This window comes from Antechinus flavipes, chromosome 2 (assembly GCF_016432865.1).
Source record: "Antechinus flavipes isolate AdamAnt ecotype Samford, QLD, Australia chromosome 2, AdamAnt_v2, whole genome shotgun sequence".
NCBI lineage: Eukaryota > Metazoa > Chordata > Mammalia > Dasyuromorphia > Dasyuridae > Antechinus > Antechinus flavipes.
In genome coordinates, this window is record NC_067399.1 from 218,233,334 (window position 1) to 218,252,431 (window position 19,098).

Consider the following 19,098-nt stretch of genomic DNA (forward strand, 5'->3'; position numbering starts at 1 on the left):
TACTAGAAAGAAATGAGCAATCTTTGAAACCCAAGAACCATTTGTAAAAAAAAAAAAAAAGAGTACTTTCAGGAACAGACAATGAACCTAGTCACACAGTAATTTCATGCAAAGAGTAAATCAGTCCATAAGTCATTATTAAGTATCTGCACTGTGCTCAGTACTGGGAATATAAGGAAGGCAAAAACAAAACGAAACAATCCCTGCTTACAAGAAGCTCTCAGGTTAATATATAATCAACTACATACAAATAAAATAATAAATATGAGATAAATTGAAAATAATCTAAGAGAAAGTATCAACATTAGAGGGAATGGGAAAGGCTTCTTGCACAAGGTGAGGATTTAGTTGGGATGTGAACGAAACAAAGAAAGGCAGGACTTGATAATGAGTAAAGAGAAAGATCAAGACATGAGGTATACAGATGGTATATATGAGTAGAGAGAATGAATGTCTCGTTCCAGATGACCAATGTAGCTAAATCAGAGAGTAAGAGAGATAAGAAGGAGGGGGAGATAAGGTGTGAGAAGACTAGAAAGATAGGAAGGAAGCAGGTTAAGAAGAGTTCTAAAAATCAAACAAAGAATTTTATACTTTGAAAGCAAGAACTATTTTTTGCTTTTTTTTTTTTTAATCCTCAGTATTCAAGACAATGGCTGACATTAGTCATTGTACTGAATACTAGAAATAAAAAGATATATGTAGATAGATAAGCATATGTATGTGTTTATATACATATACATATGTGTGTATATACCTATACATATGTATGTATATATATACATACATATATATATATATTAGGGGGTTGATATATCCCCTATTTTAATTGACTTGGGAAAGAATTAAGGCAAGAAGACTAACAAAAAGATTATTCCAATAATCCAGTGACAATATAATAAAGACCTGCACCAGATATTGATAACCCTGTCTTCCAAATGAGGCAACAATACTTCCAATACAATTGAGTCCAATACTGCTTCTACAACCACCCATTTACACTTAGGACAAAATATTTCAAATTCTCTCTTGTTGTGGCTCAGTGGATAGAGCACTAGCCCTGAAGTGAGGAGGACCCGAGTTCAAATTTGACCTCAGACACTTAACACTTCCTAGCTGTGTGACTCTGGGCAAGTCACTTAATCCCAACTGCCTCAAGAAAAAAAAAAAATTCTCCCTCTTTTTTCTCCCATTTGAGGCAATCAATGTTAAGTGACTTGTACAGGTCACACAACCAGTCAATATCTAAGGCCAAATTTGAAGTCAGGTGCTCCTAACTCCAGGGTCATTACACCTCCTAGGAGCCCCTCTCCCTTCCTTTTTTAAAAACAGGGCTTTAGCCTTCCATCTGGGTTTGCTTACTGGGTAGCCTGCACTTCAGTTTATAACTACTGCCATGTTTCCTACCAGGTCTGCTTGAAACATGCCTTTCCCAGGAATACACCACACTCAACTGCCTTTTTCTCTGAGAGTAATGAGTAGGTGGAATCTCTGAAGCCTTTTTCCTTCCTCCCCCACCCCGACTTGCCTTTCATCTCCCTTGGAGATTAACAGGAGGCTGAGGAGATATTTAATTATATCCGTGAGCAAGATGGTTCCTGTTGCTGAGGGAGTATGAACGAGGGCTACACCTGAGCCCAGGTGACACAGGCACCATCCTATAATATTATTTCAGGGCCACCAAAAGACAATATACCCACAAATCAGCTAGGAAATTGGATTAAATTATTTACAGAGGTTCGTTTTAATCCTGAGGTTTTAGGGTTTTGGAATTCCCTTGTCTCTTCTACTCTATGTCCTGTCTATCTGAAATTGTAGTATTAGACATATTGCTTAAATTAAAGTGTTAAAGACCCCTGTTAAAATCTTTTTTTTTTTTTGGTCTATATTTGTGATTTCATTGTTGTCCATATGAGCTGGGGCTTGAACTCATGTCACATGGTTGTGTCACACAGTCAGCATGTGTATCATTCTGCACTGCCACATTGCTCCTCATTCCACATTGCTCCTCAACCTTAAAATATGGCTTGCTTTTCTTGCATGAGGTAACACAACTCCTTGTAGACAACAGGTGATTAATAATATCTTTAAAATTTAATCAAATATTACTTAGAAAATGTAGCACATCAAACCACCATCAGATAATAAAACTTTATCAAGAATTAACTTATAATTAAGTACATTAGACCAAGAAGAATCTAATGCCCTCATTATAGTTGTAGTTCTGTATTTAGTACTGGAATCAAATCTCCCTCTCTTTAAATAAAAGAAGTGAACTCAGAGATGTGATCTTAGTTGTTCCCTTTTTTATGATGTCTGGTTTAAGTACTATAAGCCCCAGAATAGAAAAGAGGGGTCAAGTCAGAAATAAGGATAAAGTTCTGTGTGCCTTTCCCATGTGTCTTTCTCTCTTTAGTCAATCCTTTTTATTCCCTTGAGATCATCTTACCACCAATATATTCCTCTTCCTACTACTGACCCTATTGAAGGGACTTTCATCTCAGGACTATCACAAAGACAAGATTTGAAACCAGGTCTTCCAACTCCTGTTAAAGCACACTTTCCATTTGTACCATGCTTCAGAATAAGAACTAGAAATCAAGTTATCTGCCTCATTAATTAAGGGGGCCACAGACACCATATTTAGAAAGCCTCTCCAGCACCACCAAATTCTGCTGCATGGATACCTATCAATTCTTCCAAATCATAAAACCCTCTCTATAAGGAAACCCTTGGGCCTTTCTCTGGTCAGGCTCTGCCCACTGGGATAAACTGGATACTAGCTCAGGAGAAAAATCCTCTGTCCTAGTCAGAAATACACCTAATCTACAAATCTGAAGGTTTGGGGAAGACCATGATCTTTATTTCAAAAGACCTCCAGGGAAGGACATTCTATAACCTCTCTTTAATAATGGAGATTCAAAAAATATTAAAAAATATTTTCCTGAGGTTGGTAGTAATACCTGGACTATGTCCCATTTTAGGAAACTGAGGGAAGGAGAAATGCAGTAACTTGTTACAGCTGCATTTAAACCCAGAATTTCTGACTCTAAGTCTGGTGCTCTTTCTGCTAAATTGCATTGCCTCTCCAGCTCCCTAACCCCGCTGGCACACACCACACAGCAGTGCTCTGATCTGAGGTGCCCCAAACAGGCACCTGTGGGTGCCTACAAATAGGATGCTCACCTCTGGAACCATACAGTCACACAGACACATACCCATGTCTCCAGTGGCCAGGCAGCTGAAGATGCTCAGTGACTCAGGGTGGGAAGGAAAGGAAGCAACAGCAAAATGAGAAAATACAATTAACAAATACAATTAATGTCAGCATGTAACACCACCACCCCTACTTCCTGTCAGCAGAGCAACACAAGCAACTCTTCCCCTTTTCACACCCACTTCTACAATCCTCTCCCTACATGGCCTTTTAAACGCAGTCCATGGATGCTGAAATATCAGGGAGTAGGGCGAAGCAGGAAGGCAGAGGGAATCATAAGGACAACTGGAGGCCTGAACCCTCTAGGTATAATGGTATTGAGAGATAACAGGCACTTTAAAGATCTCTTTGTCTACCTTCTCATTTTATAGGTGAAGAAGCTGTCGGTCAAAGGGGAATAACTGATTAGACCATGGTCAGATGGCTAATAAGCAGTAGATTCAGGGAGAGCTAGGTGACCCAGTGGATAGAACACCTGGACTCAGGAAGACTCATCTTTCTGAGTTCAAATTCAGCCTCAGACACTTACTAGCAGTTTGACACTGGACAAGTCATTTAACCCTTTCTGCCTCAGTTTCCTCAACTGCAAAATGAACTGGAGGAGGAAACTGCAAACCACTCCAGTATCTTTGCCAAGAAAACCCCAAATAGGATCACAAAGAGTCGGACATGACTGAAAATGACAGAACAACAATAATAGTGACAGGATTCAAATCCAGGCCCTCAGACTCCAACCCCAAGATGCCTTTCATTGTGCTGAGATGCCTCTGTTATCCCCACTAAATGTGGGTGACCTTTTATTGATCATCTATTAGGCACAAGGCACCCATAACATGGCAGCCTCATCTTGGGTCCCTTGCCACAGCTTGCATCCCTTAGTGCCAGGGGCACAATTAGGCTTGGTAGTGAGAACTTATACTGCAGAATGGAAAGGGGGGCCATGGAGGCTTTTCACTGGACAAGTGCTCTGCTCAAAGCTTTATACATTAGCAGTTCAATTCCTGCAGTATATCAAGGGTAAATTGGAAGAATAGGAAGGGAAAGGAGATCAAAGAGCACTGAAGTTGGAATCAGGAAAACTTGAATTCAAAATCTGTCTCTGATACTTATTAGCTTTCTGATCCTAAGCAAGTCACCTCTCAGCCTCCGTTACCTTATCTGTAAAATGGGATTAATAGTACCTATCTCACAGAATTGCTGTCAGGCTAAATGAGATAACATGTGTAAAGTGCTTTGCAGACCTTAAGAGACCAGCAAAATGTTAGCTATTGTTATTTTTATTATTATTTAGAAGGAAAAGTGTAGGCTTCAGAGCTATAATGAACCTTATTTCACAAATGAGAAAGTTGAGACCCAGAGAAAGGTTCTCACATGGTTCTTTACATGTCATTCTGGTACTAAGTAACAGAGCCAGGATTTCTAGTTCCAAATCCAAGACTTCAAAGCAGTATTATAGACCCTTGAGAGAAGCCTGCTAGCCCCAGATCCAGGCCCCCATGCCAGCTATGTTTTGGGAATGCTTTCCCCACTTTTATGTAAAGCCTGGTTGATTGTAACCCCTGGCACATGCTTCACGAGACTGCCCTCCTAATGAGAACTCTATCCCATGGTTTGGCATCATTAATGGTTTAACCTGCCCTGGTACCACTAGTCACAACTTTGATTATTATGGTTATTGCTTAGTCATGTCCAATTCTTTATGACCCCATGGATCATATTATTCTTGGAGTTTTCTTGGCAAAGATGCTGGAGTGGTTTGCCATTTCCATCCAATCTTTTGTAGGCACTTGTTTCCTACTATGCCTCCAGAACAATAAAGCAGTGTTAGCAAATTCATTTTCAACAGAGTTGTGCAAAGTGTGAATTTGGGCTGAAAATCTCAGCTTTGAGAGGAAGACAGCGAAACACCCCAGAACCATGAAGGAATATTTTGGATCACCCTATTATAATACAACCAACTTGTATTTTTTTAGCTTTTCCATTCATCTTGCAACATAATGACCATAGACAGTAAGAGAATATAATACAATTGTGAGAAGTATTATTCGACCCTCTACCTCCATCCTTGATAATTTTACCATTCTACAGAAATTCCAGTGCTGTCATTAACAAGAACAATGTTCCCCCTTACTGGTTTCTATGCATGCATCTCTTTATAAAAATGATTCAAGGAACTACCTTAAAGAATGATTTATGCTGAGAAGGAAATGTGATTTTTGAAAACAAAGAAAATGTTCCCATAATAGAAGCAAATCTTAATGCTAGAAGGATCCTTAGCAACATCTATTTCAACAATCCCTCCTTTAGGATTGTCTAATCTTAGAGCTGGAAGGAATCAGAGCAATCTCATAACTTTGCAGCTGAGAAAAATGAGTCTTAGGGAGAAGCAGTCTCTTAACCCCAGCATCACAAAGCCAGGATTCAAGTGCATTTCTTCTGACTCCAAATTCAGTGTTCTTTCCAGTTCTGCCTCCCTCATCAAATGATCCTAAATTTAGAATTAGAAGACTTTTTATGATCATCTAGGCCAGGGTTTCTTAACATTTTTTTGTGTCACAGACCCTTTTGGCAGGCTGGTAAAGCTCTTAGTCCTCTCTTTGGAATAAGATTTTCAAATTGATAAGTTAAAATACATAGAATACAATCAATTGTATTGAAATATAGTTGTAAAAATAAAAAACAAAATTCATAGAGCCCCAAATTAAGAACCCTTCTTCTCAAACAACATCTCATGTTATAAATGAGGAAACTAAGGTCCAAAAAAGTGATTTGACTAAAAAAAAAAAAAAGAATTGAAATTCAATCCAGGGATTCTGACACCAAAACAAATATTTTGGGTGAGAAAACTAGGTACTGAGAAGGAAAATGTTTTTATTGTCTAGTCAATGGAAGAACCAGGATATAGACCTAGGACTTCAGCATTTTCTCTGCTACTATCTATGTGAAGCTGTCTGGAATGTGGCAAACCTCCTTAACTTGACATATCCCTACAGTGTGTGTTCACATCTTTAATTAGATCTGGACTAAAAATACTCCCCCACCCTCTGGCTCCACACCTACTGCACACAACTCAGGGATGACAGTCAGCTTTGGTGTTTGAACCAAGCAAAGTCTTTTGTAGGTAAAAGTCCAGGGACAAAACCCAAAACACAGGTTTGTGGTATATAGAGTTGGAGCTTTATTAGACCAGATACAGAACTGAAAATTGGTCAGATGGCACACCCAAATTATGTCACAGCTATTGCCTGACGTGTAACTAACATACCTCATTTTCTCATCAGGGATGAGCTGGCTTTCTAATCACCTCTTAGACCTTGTTCTGTCATGAACTATTGGCAGGTAATAAAAGCAAAGTCTTACCCAAATGGGTAATTAAGATTTGTATTCAGGTGGAGGAAAAGGGAAAAGAGGGGGAATGAAAGGAAAACAGTTTTCAGGCACCCAAATGACAATTCTTACAATATCCTCGGCAGCAGCTCATCAGTCTTGTGTCCAAATGGGAGGGCTAGAGTCCCCAAACCCTGCTGTTCATTTGCAACTCTGAAGCCGGGTCCTATAATGTTTCTCATCTGAGAGGAGGGGAATGAAGGTGTCACTGTGGGAAACCTTTAGCCTGCTGCTCCACAAAGGGACCTCCTTCCCTTCCTGCTGTGGCTGGAGATTGTCTAGATCACTCCGGGAGCCTCCAGGTCGCCCTTCACTGGAGTTGAGTTCCATCAGCTCCAGCTCATGTTTAGCCGCCGTCTCTAGCACCCTCTGTTTGTTGTAATACCTGACAAAGTTGTTGATGATGGGGTGTATGGGAAGGGCAATAGCAATGACCCCACAGAGGAAGCTGATGGCAGCATTCAGCTTTCCTAGAGTGGTCTTGGGGTAGATGTCCCCATATCCCACTGTTGTCATGGTGATGATGGCCCACCAGAAGGATTGGGGGATGCTTTTGAAAAGTGTCTCTGGGTGGCTCTGCTCCATAGTGTAGCCAAGGGCAGAAAAAACAAAAATCCCAACAGCCAAGTACATCAGGAGCAGCCCAAGCTCCTTGAAGCTCCGTTTCAGAGCATAGGTCAAGGTCTGCAGCCCAGAAGAGTGACGGGCCAATTTGAAGATCCTTGCTATCCTCATGATGCGCAAGGCTTGGACTGCCTGTTGCACATTGGTCAACTCCATCATCTTGGCCCCAAAGTGAGTCAAAGTCAGGCTGACATAGAAGGGTAGAATGGCCAACACATCAATGATATTCATAAAGGAGAGAGCAAAATGGAGCTTGTTAGGAGATGAGATTAGCCGAAGGACATATTCAAGTGTGAACCAGCCAATGCAGGCAGTCTCAATGTTGTCCAAAGTGGGATGTTCTACATGATTTCCCTCATCATCTAAAATCTGAAGCTCTGGGATAGTTCCCATGCACATAACCACTGATGAGATCAATATCAAAAGAAAGGATAGGATGGCCACAATCCGGGCTGGGCAAGAGGACTCTGGCTTCTCCATGAATTTCCAAATACACTTTTGGCACCTTTTCCAGCGATTTTCTGAGGCATCCACTCCCAAATCATCCAGGATCAACTGGACCCTGCGGGCGATTTCCTCTAGCTCTTCCCGCTTCTCACTCAGATGACTTTTACAACAGTCATCTAAGAATTTGAGGTCCACTTTCCAAAACTCCATTTCATTCTTGAAGCAAATGGGACAGATCCCCTTTTTCATGTGAACCTCCCCAAAATAATAGACCTCAATAACACATTTGAAGGCATCAGGGTCCCGGTCAAAGTAAAATTCTCGCTTCCCTGGGTCATAATCATCACACAGAGAGAAAATGGTATCGTATCCCCCTGCCAGACAGTTGATTAATTCAGCCAGCCGGGTTTCTGGATATTGGCTTAGCAAGTCTCCATACAAAACCTGCCTCACTCCTCCAACATTGACCACAATCTCTATGTCTTCAGTGTTTTCTGACCCGTTACTGTCCAGCTCCAACAGGCTGGAATCCCCTGCCACATTCATCCTGCCGTCTTGGCTGCTCCCCTCTTCCATCCAACCCTCACCAGGCTGCCGTCTCTGTAAAGACCAATGAAGGCACAAGTCAGGGATCATATAGTGAAACTCTGAATGACTGCTCTGGGGTAGCAAAGGAAGGCTCCGGGCAGGCGTTTACAATCTGTCAAAGCTTGCGAGGTATGTAACAGGCTGCTGGGGAAGGACGAGGCGGCTGGTGGGGGGAGTGAGGGGAATGGGGGATGAGGGAGAGAGAAAGGGAGTCAAGAGGAAACTTGAGCCAGGAAAAACTACTTTTGTGTGATTCAGATGGAAGAAAGCAGCAAAAGAAACTCACCTTCTGTGTGGGTGCTCCTGAAATTTAAGGTCCCGGGCTTTTTTCTTCTTTAAGGGATGTCTCTTCATGGACTCAGAAAAACTGCCAGGAGTCTTTTGCAGAAATTAACAGAAAGAGGTATCATCGGCAGGCTTCAATGGGTCAGATGATCCAAACCCTCCTCACTGGGAGCTGTCACCCCATTGGCCTCGAATGCAAGTCCAAAGCTGTTGGCTGGCGCTGCTTGGCTTGAGGTCCTCCTGACTTTACTTTTGGACTCCTACGGCACGGTTAAGTGTTAAGTGTTCAGAGGGAGAACTTGTTCAGAGGGGTTTGTTTTTCCAATGCTGTTTCTAAACAGAATAGGAATTCCAGGCTGACGTCAAGAGCTTTCAAAACTATACCCTCTTCTGGTGAAATTTAGCAAAGCACAAGAAAGCTTCAACTCACTGCTGAGAGACTAGTCTGAGCAGGCTTAAGCAGCAGCTGCTGCTGCTGCTGCTACTGCCTCCGCTGCTGCTGCTCCCGCTGCTGCCGCCGCTACCGCCGTTGCCTCCGCTGCCTCTGCTGCTGCTGCCTCCTCTCTAGCAGATGTAAATGAAAGAGAACTAGTCCTGAGTCGGGAGACTGAGGACCCAAATTTGAACACTCTCCTTCTTGCTACTGTGCAACAGACGGTTATCTCTCTTGGAGTCAATTTTCTCTCCTAAGAAGGAGGCTGGACTACTTGGTCTCTAAGCTCCCTTTTAGCTGTAAATCCCTGATATCTGACCCTTGACTCTCACACCCTCTGAGCCCGTAATGAAAAGTCAGATAAAAAGGATGTCCAGCTTTAAAATAATATAACTGTCGGAACTGATAAAACAAGGGGCTTAGTGTAAAAACTACGAAACTGGCAGGGGAGGGGGAAAAAAAAAAAAAAAAAAAAAGCTTGTCCCAACTCTGCCATTTACTGGCTGTGACCTTGGCCATTGATTTTTTCCCCCGAATGCTGAGGGGTTGGAGAGGGAATGAAGCAATTAAGTTAAGTGACTTGCCCAGGGTCACACAGCTAAATGTCTGAGGCCACATTTGAAGTCAGGTCCTCCTGACTCCAAGTCAGTGTTGTACCACCCAGCTGCCCCAGTGGATGTTACGGAAATGTTTTTTTCCATAATTTTTTTTAATTTAAAAAAAGAAATGTTCAGGGTTTCAAATAAAATCTTACACATTCAGCTGAAAATGCCTATGTCCCTAATCCAAATCTCTATCCTCAATATCATAATTCTTCCCATCCTTCAAAGCTCAAATCAAATTTTCTCTACTCCGGGATTTCCACTTGCTATTTTATCCAACTCGTGACAGGGTCGGATCATATTAAAACTATAAGAAATCTTAGAGAATGTAGGTTCTATTCTATCATTTTGGAGAGTCCCAGAAAAGGAAAGCAATTTGTACAATATCACACTGCTAGTTAATAGGGAAAAAACAACAACAACAACAAGACTGGAATCTTTTTTTTTTGAGTGATAGTCATGTTCTTTCCACTAGGCTGATCTATTTTTCCACCACATAATTCAGCACTTAATTGTGTTGTTTGTTTTTGCTTCCTATGTGTTCATCTCCTCTCTAAAATCAGCTCCCCCATCTTGACCATTCTTCCTGTCAACCAAGTGGGAAACCTGAGTCATCTTTGACTCCTCCTCTCCCTCATTTGCCACCCACACCCCACTCAGTCATCAAATCCTTTCAATTCTTCCTTCATAAAGTTCCTCCCAAATAGCCCATGTTTTCCATTCCCATGCCTACTACCCTTGTCAAATTCCCTACTTAGGCGTTATTTCAATATATCCTGATCTCAATACTTCTAGTCAAATCAAATAAGCAAGCTCCTATTATGTGCTTGGAATTGTACTAAGTTCTGAGGATATAAAAAAAGACCAAAAGCAAAGACAGACAAAAAACAGTCTCTATTCCCAAGAATCTCACAGTCAATTGGGGGCAACAACATGAAATCTACTACAAGTAGATGAGACATATATAGAATAAATTGAAGGTAATCATTGCTCATGCTAACAGAATAATCTTCATAAGACATCATTTTCATCGTGTCACAAATCTATTCAAACACTTTTATTGGCTCTCCATTGCCAACTGAATAAGTCCAAATTCTTTAACCTGATAATTAAAATGTTCCACTATGTGGCCCCAACTTTTTTTCCAAAGTTATCTTCTACTACCCATAGAATTATTATCTTGCAACTTAAAGATCATTGAGTCCAAACTCTCACACACAGAGGAAATGCCTTCTATAATATTCCTGAGAAGAATGTTTACTTGAGTTTGAGATCCTAGATGTGCCTCTTTCTACTTTGGCAACCTTTCTCTATCTAGTTCCACAGTTTCTTTGTATGCAAAATGATGAAGTTGGACTAAGGTTTCTAAGATCCCTTCCAGTTCTAAATTTTTTATTCCTGTTAGTTTTGAGGGTAACTCATTGCATTGCTGGACAATCCTAATTATTAGAGATTTTCTCTGCTATCTCTTTGCTCCAACCAAATAAGTACATCTATTGTCTCTCTAACATGCTTTGACCTTTCCTGACTATGCCTTTATACACAGGATATACTGAATCCTGCTAGAACCAGCCCAAGAGAGCCAACTGTTAAATTTTCAGTGTAAATATTTACACCTCAGAAATTGGCAAATACTACAAATCATGACAGCTAAGTGACATAAGGGCAGCTAGGTGGCACAATGGATAGAGTGCCAAATCTAGAATCAAGAAGACTCATCTTCCTGAGTTCAAATCTAGTCTCAGAGTTTTACAAGCTGTATGACCCTAGACAAGTCACTTAATCCTATTTGCCTGTTTCCTCATCTGTAAAATTAACTGGAGAAAGATATGGCTAACCACTCCAGAATTTTTTCCAAGAAAATCCAAAATGAGATCATTAAGAGTCTGAAACTATTAAACACAAACAAATCAGGACTTGATTTATTTTTCATTATCTAGACTTAAGAAAGTGTTATCAATGCAGAAATTAAATTTTAAACTGTGTTATTCTTCTTTTTTAGAGAACCAGTGGTTAGACCTTTAAAAGCACACACTTGTTTAGGATTATAAGATCAAAAACATAGAATTGGCAGTGACTTTAAGGGCCCTTTGAGTCCAACCCTCTCATTTTATAGTAGAAGAAACTGATACCCATAGAGATTAAATGACTTGACCAGCATGACTGAGGCAAACTCTAGTACTCCCTGTGCCATCATCTAGCCGCCTCTAACATTCCATTTTATCTGTTGGAATACCCTCTCTTTCCTATTTATCTAGATACTTCAAGAATCAAGATCCCTTGGCTCCAGAGAAGAAAAGAAAACATGATACTCCTTACCTTCATTTTAGAGGTGGGGAACTATGGATATTGAATATTACATATTCTATCTGGCAAAATGATATGTTCATTACTTTTCCTTAACAACTTTTGCTTTTACTTTTTCTTTTAAGGTTTTTGACTAGGAGAAAGTAGGGAATATTTGAAAGGGAATGTGATATAACAACAAAGTCATTAATTTTTTTTAATCTAGTAAAATAAAGTAAAAGGTACAAGTTCAACTCCCTTCTTAAGCAGGGAGCCTTCCCTAAGAGTAACAAGTTACTTATTTTTTCATACTGTGAACCTTGAATTATATTTGTTATTCGTATAAATCTTGTGGCAATTGTGCCCATTCAGTCACTGATGAATGCAACATTGGAGCTCAGAAGAGAGGTTTTGGTTAGAACTAGAGATTTGAAGCTCACTAGCAGAGAGGTGATAGCTTTAAATTTCAGAATATATGAGATCATTAGAAAAGACAAAAGAGCCAAGCATTCATGTTTAGGACAGTAGAGTTAGAGAGGAAAACATGGGAGATCGAAGACAAAGTGAGAAATAAAAGAGCAGTGCTATGTAAACCCCAGCTTCTTAAACTATAGGACGAGACCCCATATGGAGTCCCATAACTAAATGTGAGGTGTCATAAAATTATGATTTATTATCAGTAAATGTTTGGTTTATATATCTGTTTTATATATTTATTTATTTATCCAGGGTCACATAAAAATTTCTCTGATTGAACGTGGTCATGAGTGGAAAAAGTTTAAGAAGCCTTGATATAAACTAAAGAAGAGAGTTGTTAATCAGAGTCTGACATTTTGTGACTGTGTATACGATTTCCTGACAAAAATATCAGATTGGTTTGCCATTTCTTTCTCTAGTGGATTAAGACAAACAAAAGTTATTAAGTGACTTGCCCAGCTAATGAGTGTATGAGCTTGGATTTGGATTCAAGCTTTCCTAACCCCAGGCTGAGTGCTCTATCCACTGAAACACCTAGCTGCCAAGAAATGGATGTTACTCTACAGTCCCAGCTGCAATAGTTTGGCTACTTGCTTGTGTTTCAATATATGATGGATTTCTAAATCACTTTCTGAAATTAACATAAAATAATATCATAACACTCTAACCAAGGTAATCAGAGCTATTGAGAAAAGTGTAAAAAAGTCAAATTTGGGGGAGAGGGGTAGGCAACTGTTGACAATTGTGAGGGAAGTATTAGTAATGGATTGGCTGTTAACTTTAACTTAAAAACATGATGTTTCTAATATCTAGCATTTATATAACACCTTTGGGTTTGTGAAGTGCTTTACAGTTATCATCTCATATCAATTCTGAAAGGACTGAGAGAAAGCTATTATTATTTTACCATTTTATAGTGAAGGAACCTGAATCTGAGAGAGGTTTACTATAGACAATAATTTTTGTGGTTTCAGTCATGCCCAATTCTTTGTGACCCTATTTTGAAGTTTTCTTGGCAAAGAATTCAAAGAATTCAAGAATTCTAGATTGCTTACTCCATTGGTTCTCAAACTTTGGTGTGGGGAACCCTGAGAATCTCCAAGACCCTTTCAAAGAGTCCATAATATCAAAATGATTTTCACTATAACTAAGATGTCTTCATATCTGATATGGAAAATATTGATAAAGAAAACAAGGAATGTTCTGAAGCCAGAATTTTCTCAGTGAGAGTCAATTATTAAATTTTCAGTTTGAGCATTTGCATCTCAAAAATTGACAAACCACTGTAAATCAGGGCTTGATTAACTGTTCTATTTATTATCTAGATTTAGTTAAAAGTAATGGAGAAGGGGCAGCTAAGTGGCCAAGTGGATAGAGAACCAGCCCTGAAGTCAAGAGGACCTGAGTTCAAATCTAATCTCAGACACTTAATACTTCCTAGCTATGTGACCCTGGACAAGTCACTTAATCCCATTTACCTCAGGGATGGGGGAAAAGTAATGGAGAAAATGTGAACAATGCAAATTAAACTTAAAAGTTTGTCAGATTATTGAACATTTACCAGCATACCCACATTAACAAAATATTAGCAAAAACTATAGTCTTTGGGAGCTTGAGACCAAAACTTTAAGTACTATTAACCTAGTCCATCACTCTCATTCCTGAGATCAAAAACTTTAAGAACCTCTGACCTAGTCCATCGCTCTCACTTCTAGAAGGGGAAACTCAGGTCCAGAGAGGTGGTGTGTCTGCATAGAATTTCACTAATGGAAGGCACCCCAGCAACCAACTGGTTCAACCCATATTCTCTAGACCAAAACTTCATAAACTGTGGGTCTCAGTCCCATGTGGGATCACATAACTGAATGAGTGGGTTGACAAAATTTGGCAACAGTAAAATGTTTCTGAATGCAACAACCAAAAATTAATTCAAAATCAAATGTATAATGAATACGAAGTGTATCTGGCAGCTCTTGCCTGTGTTTTAGCATGCAACTTCACTACAGCCTTGGTTTCTAAACACTCAACCTGCACACTTTACACTGACTGCATGCACATGCATAAATGCTGCTAGAAATACCTCAACTCAAATTCGAGATAGGCTTGCTTCAAAATTTCTCAGGAATAAAAAAGTCATAAATGGAAAAATAAATTTAAGAAGCTCTGTTATAGTTCATTACCACCAACTGGCTTGCCAGTCTTGAGAACCTCTGTGATGGCCTCATTAAGACCATAAATGTGGAATAGAAAGGAGCTCAAAGATCAAATCCATCCCCTCCTCCCTTATTTTACAAATGAAAGAACTGAGGTCCAGAGAGTTTAATTGGTTTATTAAAGACCACATAAGTAGTAAATGACATGATCAGGATTCAGATACATATCATCTGGAGTCTCTCCTTTTTCCAACACTCTTTTCTCTACATCATGCTACAGGACAAGTTTTTCCTATGAGGCAGACGAGAATGTTCATTTGACTCCAAGACAATTCTAATTGTTAGGCTACACTGAGCCCACCCCCTTCCCAAAAGAAACTGTGTTACTTGTATTTTATTCCTATACATCTTCTTTTAATTCAGCAATATTACAGGAACAGAGAAGATGGAAGTCCAGTAGATCGTATGGAGGAAGGATTACCTAGATTTAGAATTAGAAGATTTGGATTCAAAGCACTGTAGTGTCACTATGTGTGACCCTTATCAACTCACTTCAAAATAAAGAATTTGTGCTACATGGACTATAAAATAAAGGATTCAGACCTTGAAACTTCCTCCCATTTTTAAGTTTATGATTCTAGATCAAAAAGAACCTTATCTGACTGATTTTTTTTTTGAGGCAATCAGGGTTAAGGGATTTACCCAGGGTCACACAGCTAGCAAGCATCTGAGATCAAACTTCAACTCAAATTCTCTTTACTCCAGGACTTGTGCTCTACCTACTGCACCACCTAGTTGCCCCCTGATTAAAAGATTTTTGGAAATTATTTGAGCCTTGCTAAAATATAAAGACAATGATTCAGCTATCCCTCTTCTCAGACCCAATTCCAATGACATCTCTTTTATGAAGTCCCTGGCAAACATGATTTTTTCTCCTCTTTTATAACATTATTCAAACTTCTGTCATACATATTATGTTCTATATTTTTATTTTAGTTATTTATAATTTTGCCTCTAGACATAATGGAACACACACTAGACTTGGAATTAGAAGAGATCTATGTTTAAATTTTGCAGTTTACTGTTATCAGCTGTGTTATCATAAGTCAATCTTTTTATCTATAAAATGGAGGTAATCATAACACCTGCTTCTCAGACCTGTTTTGAGTATCAAAAAGAAAACATGCCCAGCGCTTTGCAAATCTTATAGCACTGTATTATTGTTACAATCTTTTAAAAATGTTTTTATGTATTTTGAAAACATTTTTGTGATTGTTATTATAAGTTTCATCAGAAGCATATCATTTCATAAAATCATAATATTTTAGAATTTACAAGGAAATGTCCAGATCTTCTAGTCTGACCAAACTTCTCATTACAGATGAGGAAATTGAGACAAAGGAGTGAATTGCCTAATTTCATACAAATTATCATGAAAGCTAGAATTTAACTGAGACCTCCCCTCCCTCCCCCTCTTTCCCCCCTCCTCCCTGCTTGTGCCCAGCACAAGGCCTTTTACATAATAGCTACTTACTAAATGCTGGTTGAATGAATGAATCAATTAATCAAGAAATGAATGAAATGAGTAGATGAATGACTTGAATGATTGAATGAATCATCTTAATCAGATCTGGATTCTCTTTAACAATATTCTTTACCATACTCTAACCACTGATTTTTTTTCCTTATTACTTATCTATGAAGAACACTCTGATACTTTCTTTTCCACTGAATAGTTTTAAGCCAAATGAGAACATGGATCTACAGAAAAACAAAATGCTCCAACCCTCACCCTGTAAAATTAATGCTTTTGCCCAGTGTTGTACTGGAACCAACTTGTACTAACTCATAAGAGATGACTGTTATATTTTCAGTGTAAGCATTTACACCTCAGAAATCAGCAAACTAGAATTAGGGCTTGATTTATTGTTTTGTTAATTGCACTCAAGAAAGTGATGGGGAAAATATTAATGATGAAGATAAATTTTTCAAAATGTACCTAGCCTACTTTCCCCCCACCGAAAAGTTGGCTATTAAATATTTGCCAGTTCACCATTGCTTTTGCACTTATTTATTCCCCACAACAAGCATTAACTTGGGAAAAGTTCCATTTCAAATCATAATTCTAGCACAAAATAAATATTTCCCTATGTAGAACAAGCCTAAAGATATTTATTTATTTGGTTGGAAAGTCAGTACAATGTGATGAGATGCAAAGAAAAAAAAAAAAAAAAGACTTGGAGTCAGGATCCCTTGATTCAAGGTCTGACTCCACCATCCATTAGCTTAATGATGCTAAGGTAATTTCTCTACATCTTTGATCCTCAGTTTTCTGATTTAAAAAGAACAATAATATGACATATATTTCAATTTAGCTCTGTAACAGACTCCTATTATGGGTTGCCTAGCAGATGTTATGGCTGCCACACTCCTCCCAGTTTTCTCTATAATCTCCAAGTTAATTGAAAAAAATATATCAATAAGCATTTATTATGTGCCTGTTATGAGTTTATTTAGAGTTATGACAATCAAGACAATATTGGGAAGGGAGACATAGAAAGATAGAGCCAGACAGAGAGATAGAGATAGAGAAAGGAAGGAAGGAAGGGAGGGAGGGAGGGAGGGAGGGAGGAAGGAAGGAAAGAAGGAAGGAAGGAAGGAAGGAAGGAAGGAAGGAAGGAAGGAAGGAAGGAAGGAAGGAAGGAAGGAAGGAAGGAAGAAGGAAGGAAGAAGGAAGGAAGGAAGAAGGAAGAAGGAAGGAAGGAGGAAGGAAGGAAGGAGGAAGGAAGGAAGGAGGAAGGGAGGGAGGAAGGGAGTAAGGAAGGGAGGAAAGAAGGGAGGAAAGGAAGAAGGGAGGAAGGAAGGGAGAAAGGGAGGGAGGCAGAAAATTGTTTGCATAATCAAGTGCTTATCCAAACTAATTAGCATGGGCAGCCCATCTCCACTGTTTCCCACTCTTTTTTTCCACTGATCTTTTCTCGCCACATCTTCTAAGAAATTATTGCTTCACAGACTCCTCTATCCTGTTCCCCACCAACTCCGTCACAATTTCTTCACAAGTAGGATCCTTCATTCCTCTAGCAGTCCCTGATAAGATGTCCTTTGCTTTCTTAAGTAAACCTAGTTACTTCCTCTCAGTGACTCTTCTTAACCACAATTTAACAACTGTTATTTACTCAAATTAAATCAGTTCAGTAGTGTTACTCCAAAGAACAACAATAACAATATAAACACATTAAAAATCTCTATATAACAAATATAAAGCTCAAAATGTCATTGAGAATTCACCAATAAACTGTGCTAGAGCTTTATATCACAGAGAGAACCATTGCCCCAAATCATCTAGACCTAACATTAAACCATAAGATTCAATATAACATTGATCCTAAAAACAGAACAACAAGGCCCGACAGAAGAAATAAAAATCCTATGGAAACAGAATGAAGCACATGTCATCCAATCTGCTTTTGGAGTGTTTCCTAAAATGCCTCCAATGAGCCTCAGGAGATGAGCTTACATCCTAATACTTTAACTTAATTACAAAAAAAAAAAGAAAAAAAGAAAAGAAATTACTTTCTCTGCTTGTATAATGATATGCAGAATATTAACTATTTATGGATAATAACAAACTACCAATTTGTCTCATAACTGTTTTTATCTGAAATCCATGAGGAAAAAAAATTTAAAGAATAAAGATAGCAACCACAATCATAATCACAGTTTATCTTTATTCAAAACTTTAGGATTATTAAGTACTTAACATCTATTGTCTGATAGGAATCTTATAATAGGCTCCTAAGGCAGATAGTTGAAGGATTGTTATCCCCAAAATAATATCAACATTTTCCACTCTTCTAGCACTTACACACTTTCAAAATACTTCTTCATAGCAACCTGATCAAGGTGGGTTGAATAAGTTTATGATTGTTATTCTATAGAAGAAACTGAGGCCTTAGAAAGGAAATAGGATTTACCAAAGGTACACAACTACTACATGTAATGTGGAGGCTGAAATAGCTCTTTAGTTCTAGATTCGTTTCACTGATGTTTAAAATCAATTCATAAAGAAAAAGACAAAGAATGCAAAGACAATCAGATTTTTTAAAAAGACTCCAATATTTCAAGTTAGAATTTGTTCCTGCGACAACATATCACCCAAAAACTTGTTATGAGTCTAATGTGGGGGAGGGGAATCAGGAAAAGGAGTGGGCTGATAAGGAATGTATATGATTGAAAATCGAAGAAGACCTGGAAAGTAAATGATACTTTCAAATTGGCTGATGAAGTGAATTCATTTTCCTTTTTTTTTTCCAAGATATTTTTACCAGGAAGGAATAAGAGAGCTTAGAAATTCAGGAAATGTACAGAATTGTTTTAAGGAGAATGAAGGAATGACTCAGAGACCACATATTAAGATAGTCAGTTCTATTAAATCGTCCACATCTCCATGAGTGTTGGGGGTTAGGTCTAGAGGACAGAACCTACAAGAACCTCCTGGTTTATATATTCATTTTCAAACTAATTTTGGAGCAGTACCCAGTTACAACAATGCATGGAGCAAGTTTAACTGAGTGAAGATGAATGTAAAAGGGAGAATAG

The 19,098-nt window shown here is 38.7% G+C and overlaps 1 protein-coding gene across 1 annotated transcript; it reads right to left on the reverse strand.

Moving 5' to 3' along the window:
- Positions 1–6,371: 6,371 nt before the first annotated feature.
- Positions 6,372–9,026, reverse strand: KCNF1 (potassium voltage-gated channel modifier subfamily F member 1). The gene is made up of 2 exons (XM_051976191.1): positions 8,550–9,026; positions 6,372–8,275 (listed from the first exon to the last, which is right to left on the reverse strand). The coding sequence occupies exon 2, from the start codon at positions 8,249–8,251 to the stop codon at positions 6,746–6,748; it is 1,506 nt and encodes a 501-aa protein (XP_051832151.1). The 5' UTR covers positions 8,252–8,275; positions 8,550–9,026; the 3' UTR covers positions 6,372–6,745.
- Positions 9,027–19,098: the final 10,072 nt, after the last annotated feature.

What these genes read in the sequence shown, in the direction of transcription:
- KCNF1 (XM_051976191.1), bottom strand. Translation starts at nt 8,251, where the DNA reads ATGGAAGAGGGGAGCAGCCAAGACGGCAGGATGAATGTGGCAGGGGAT.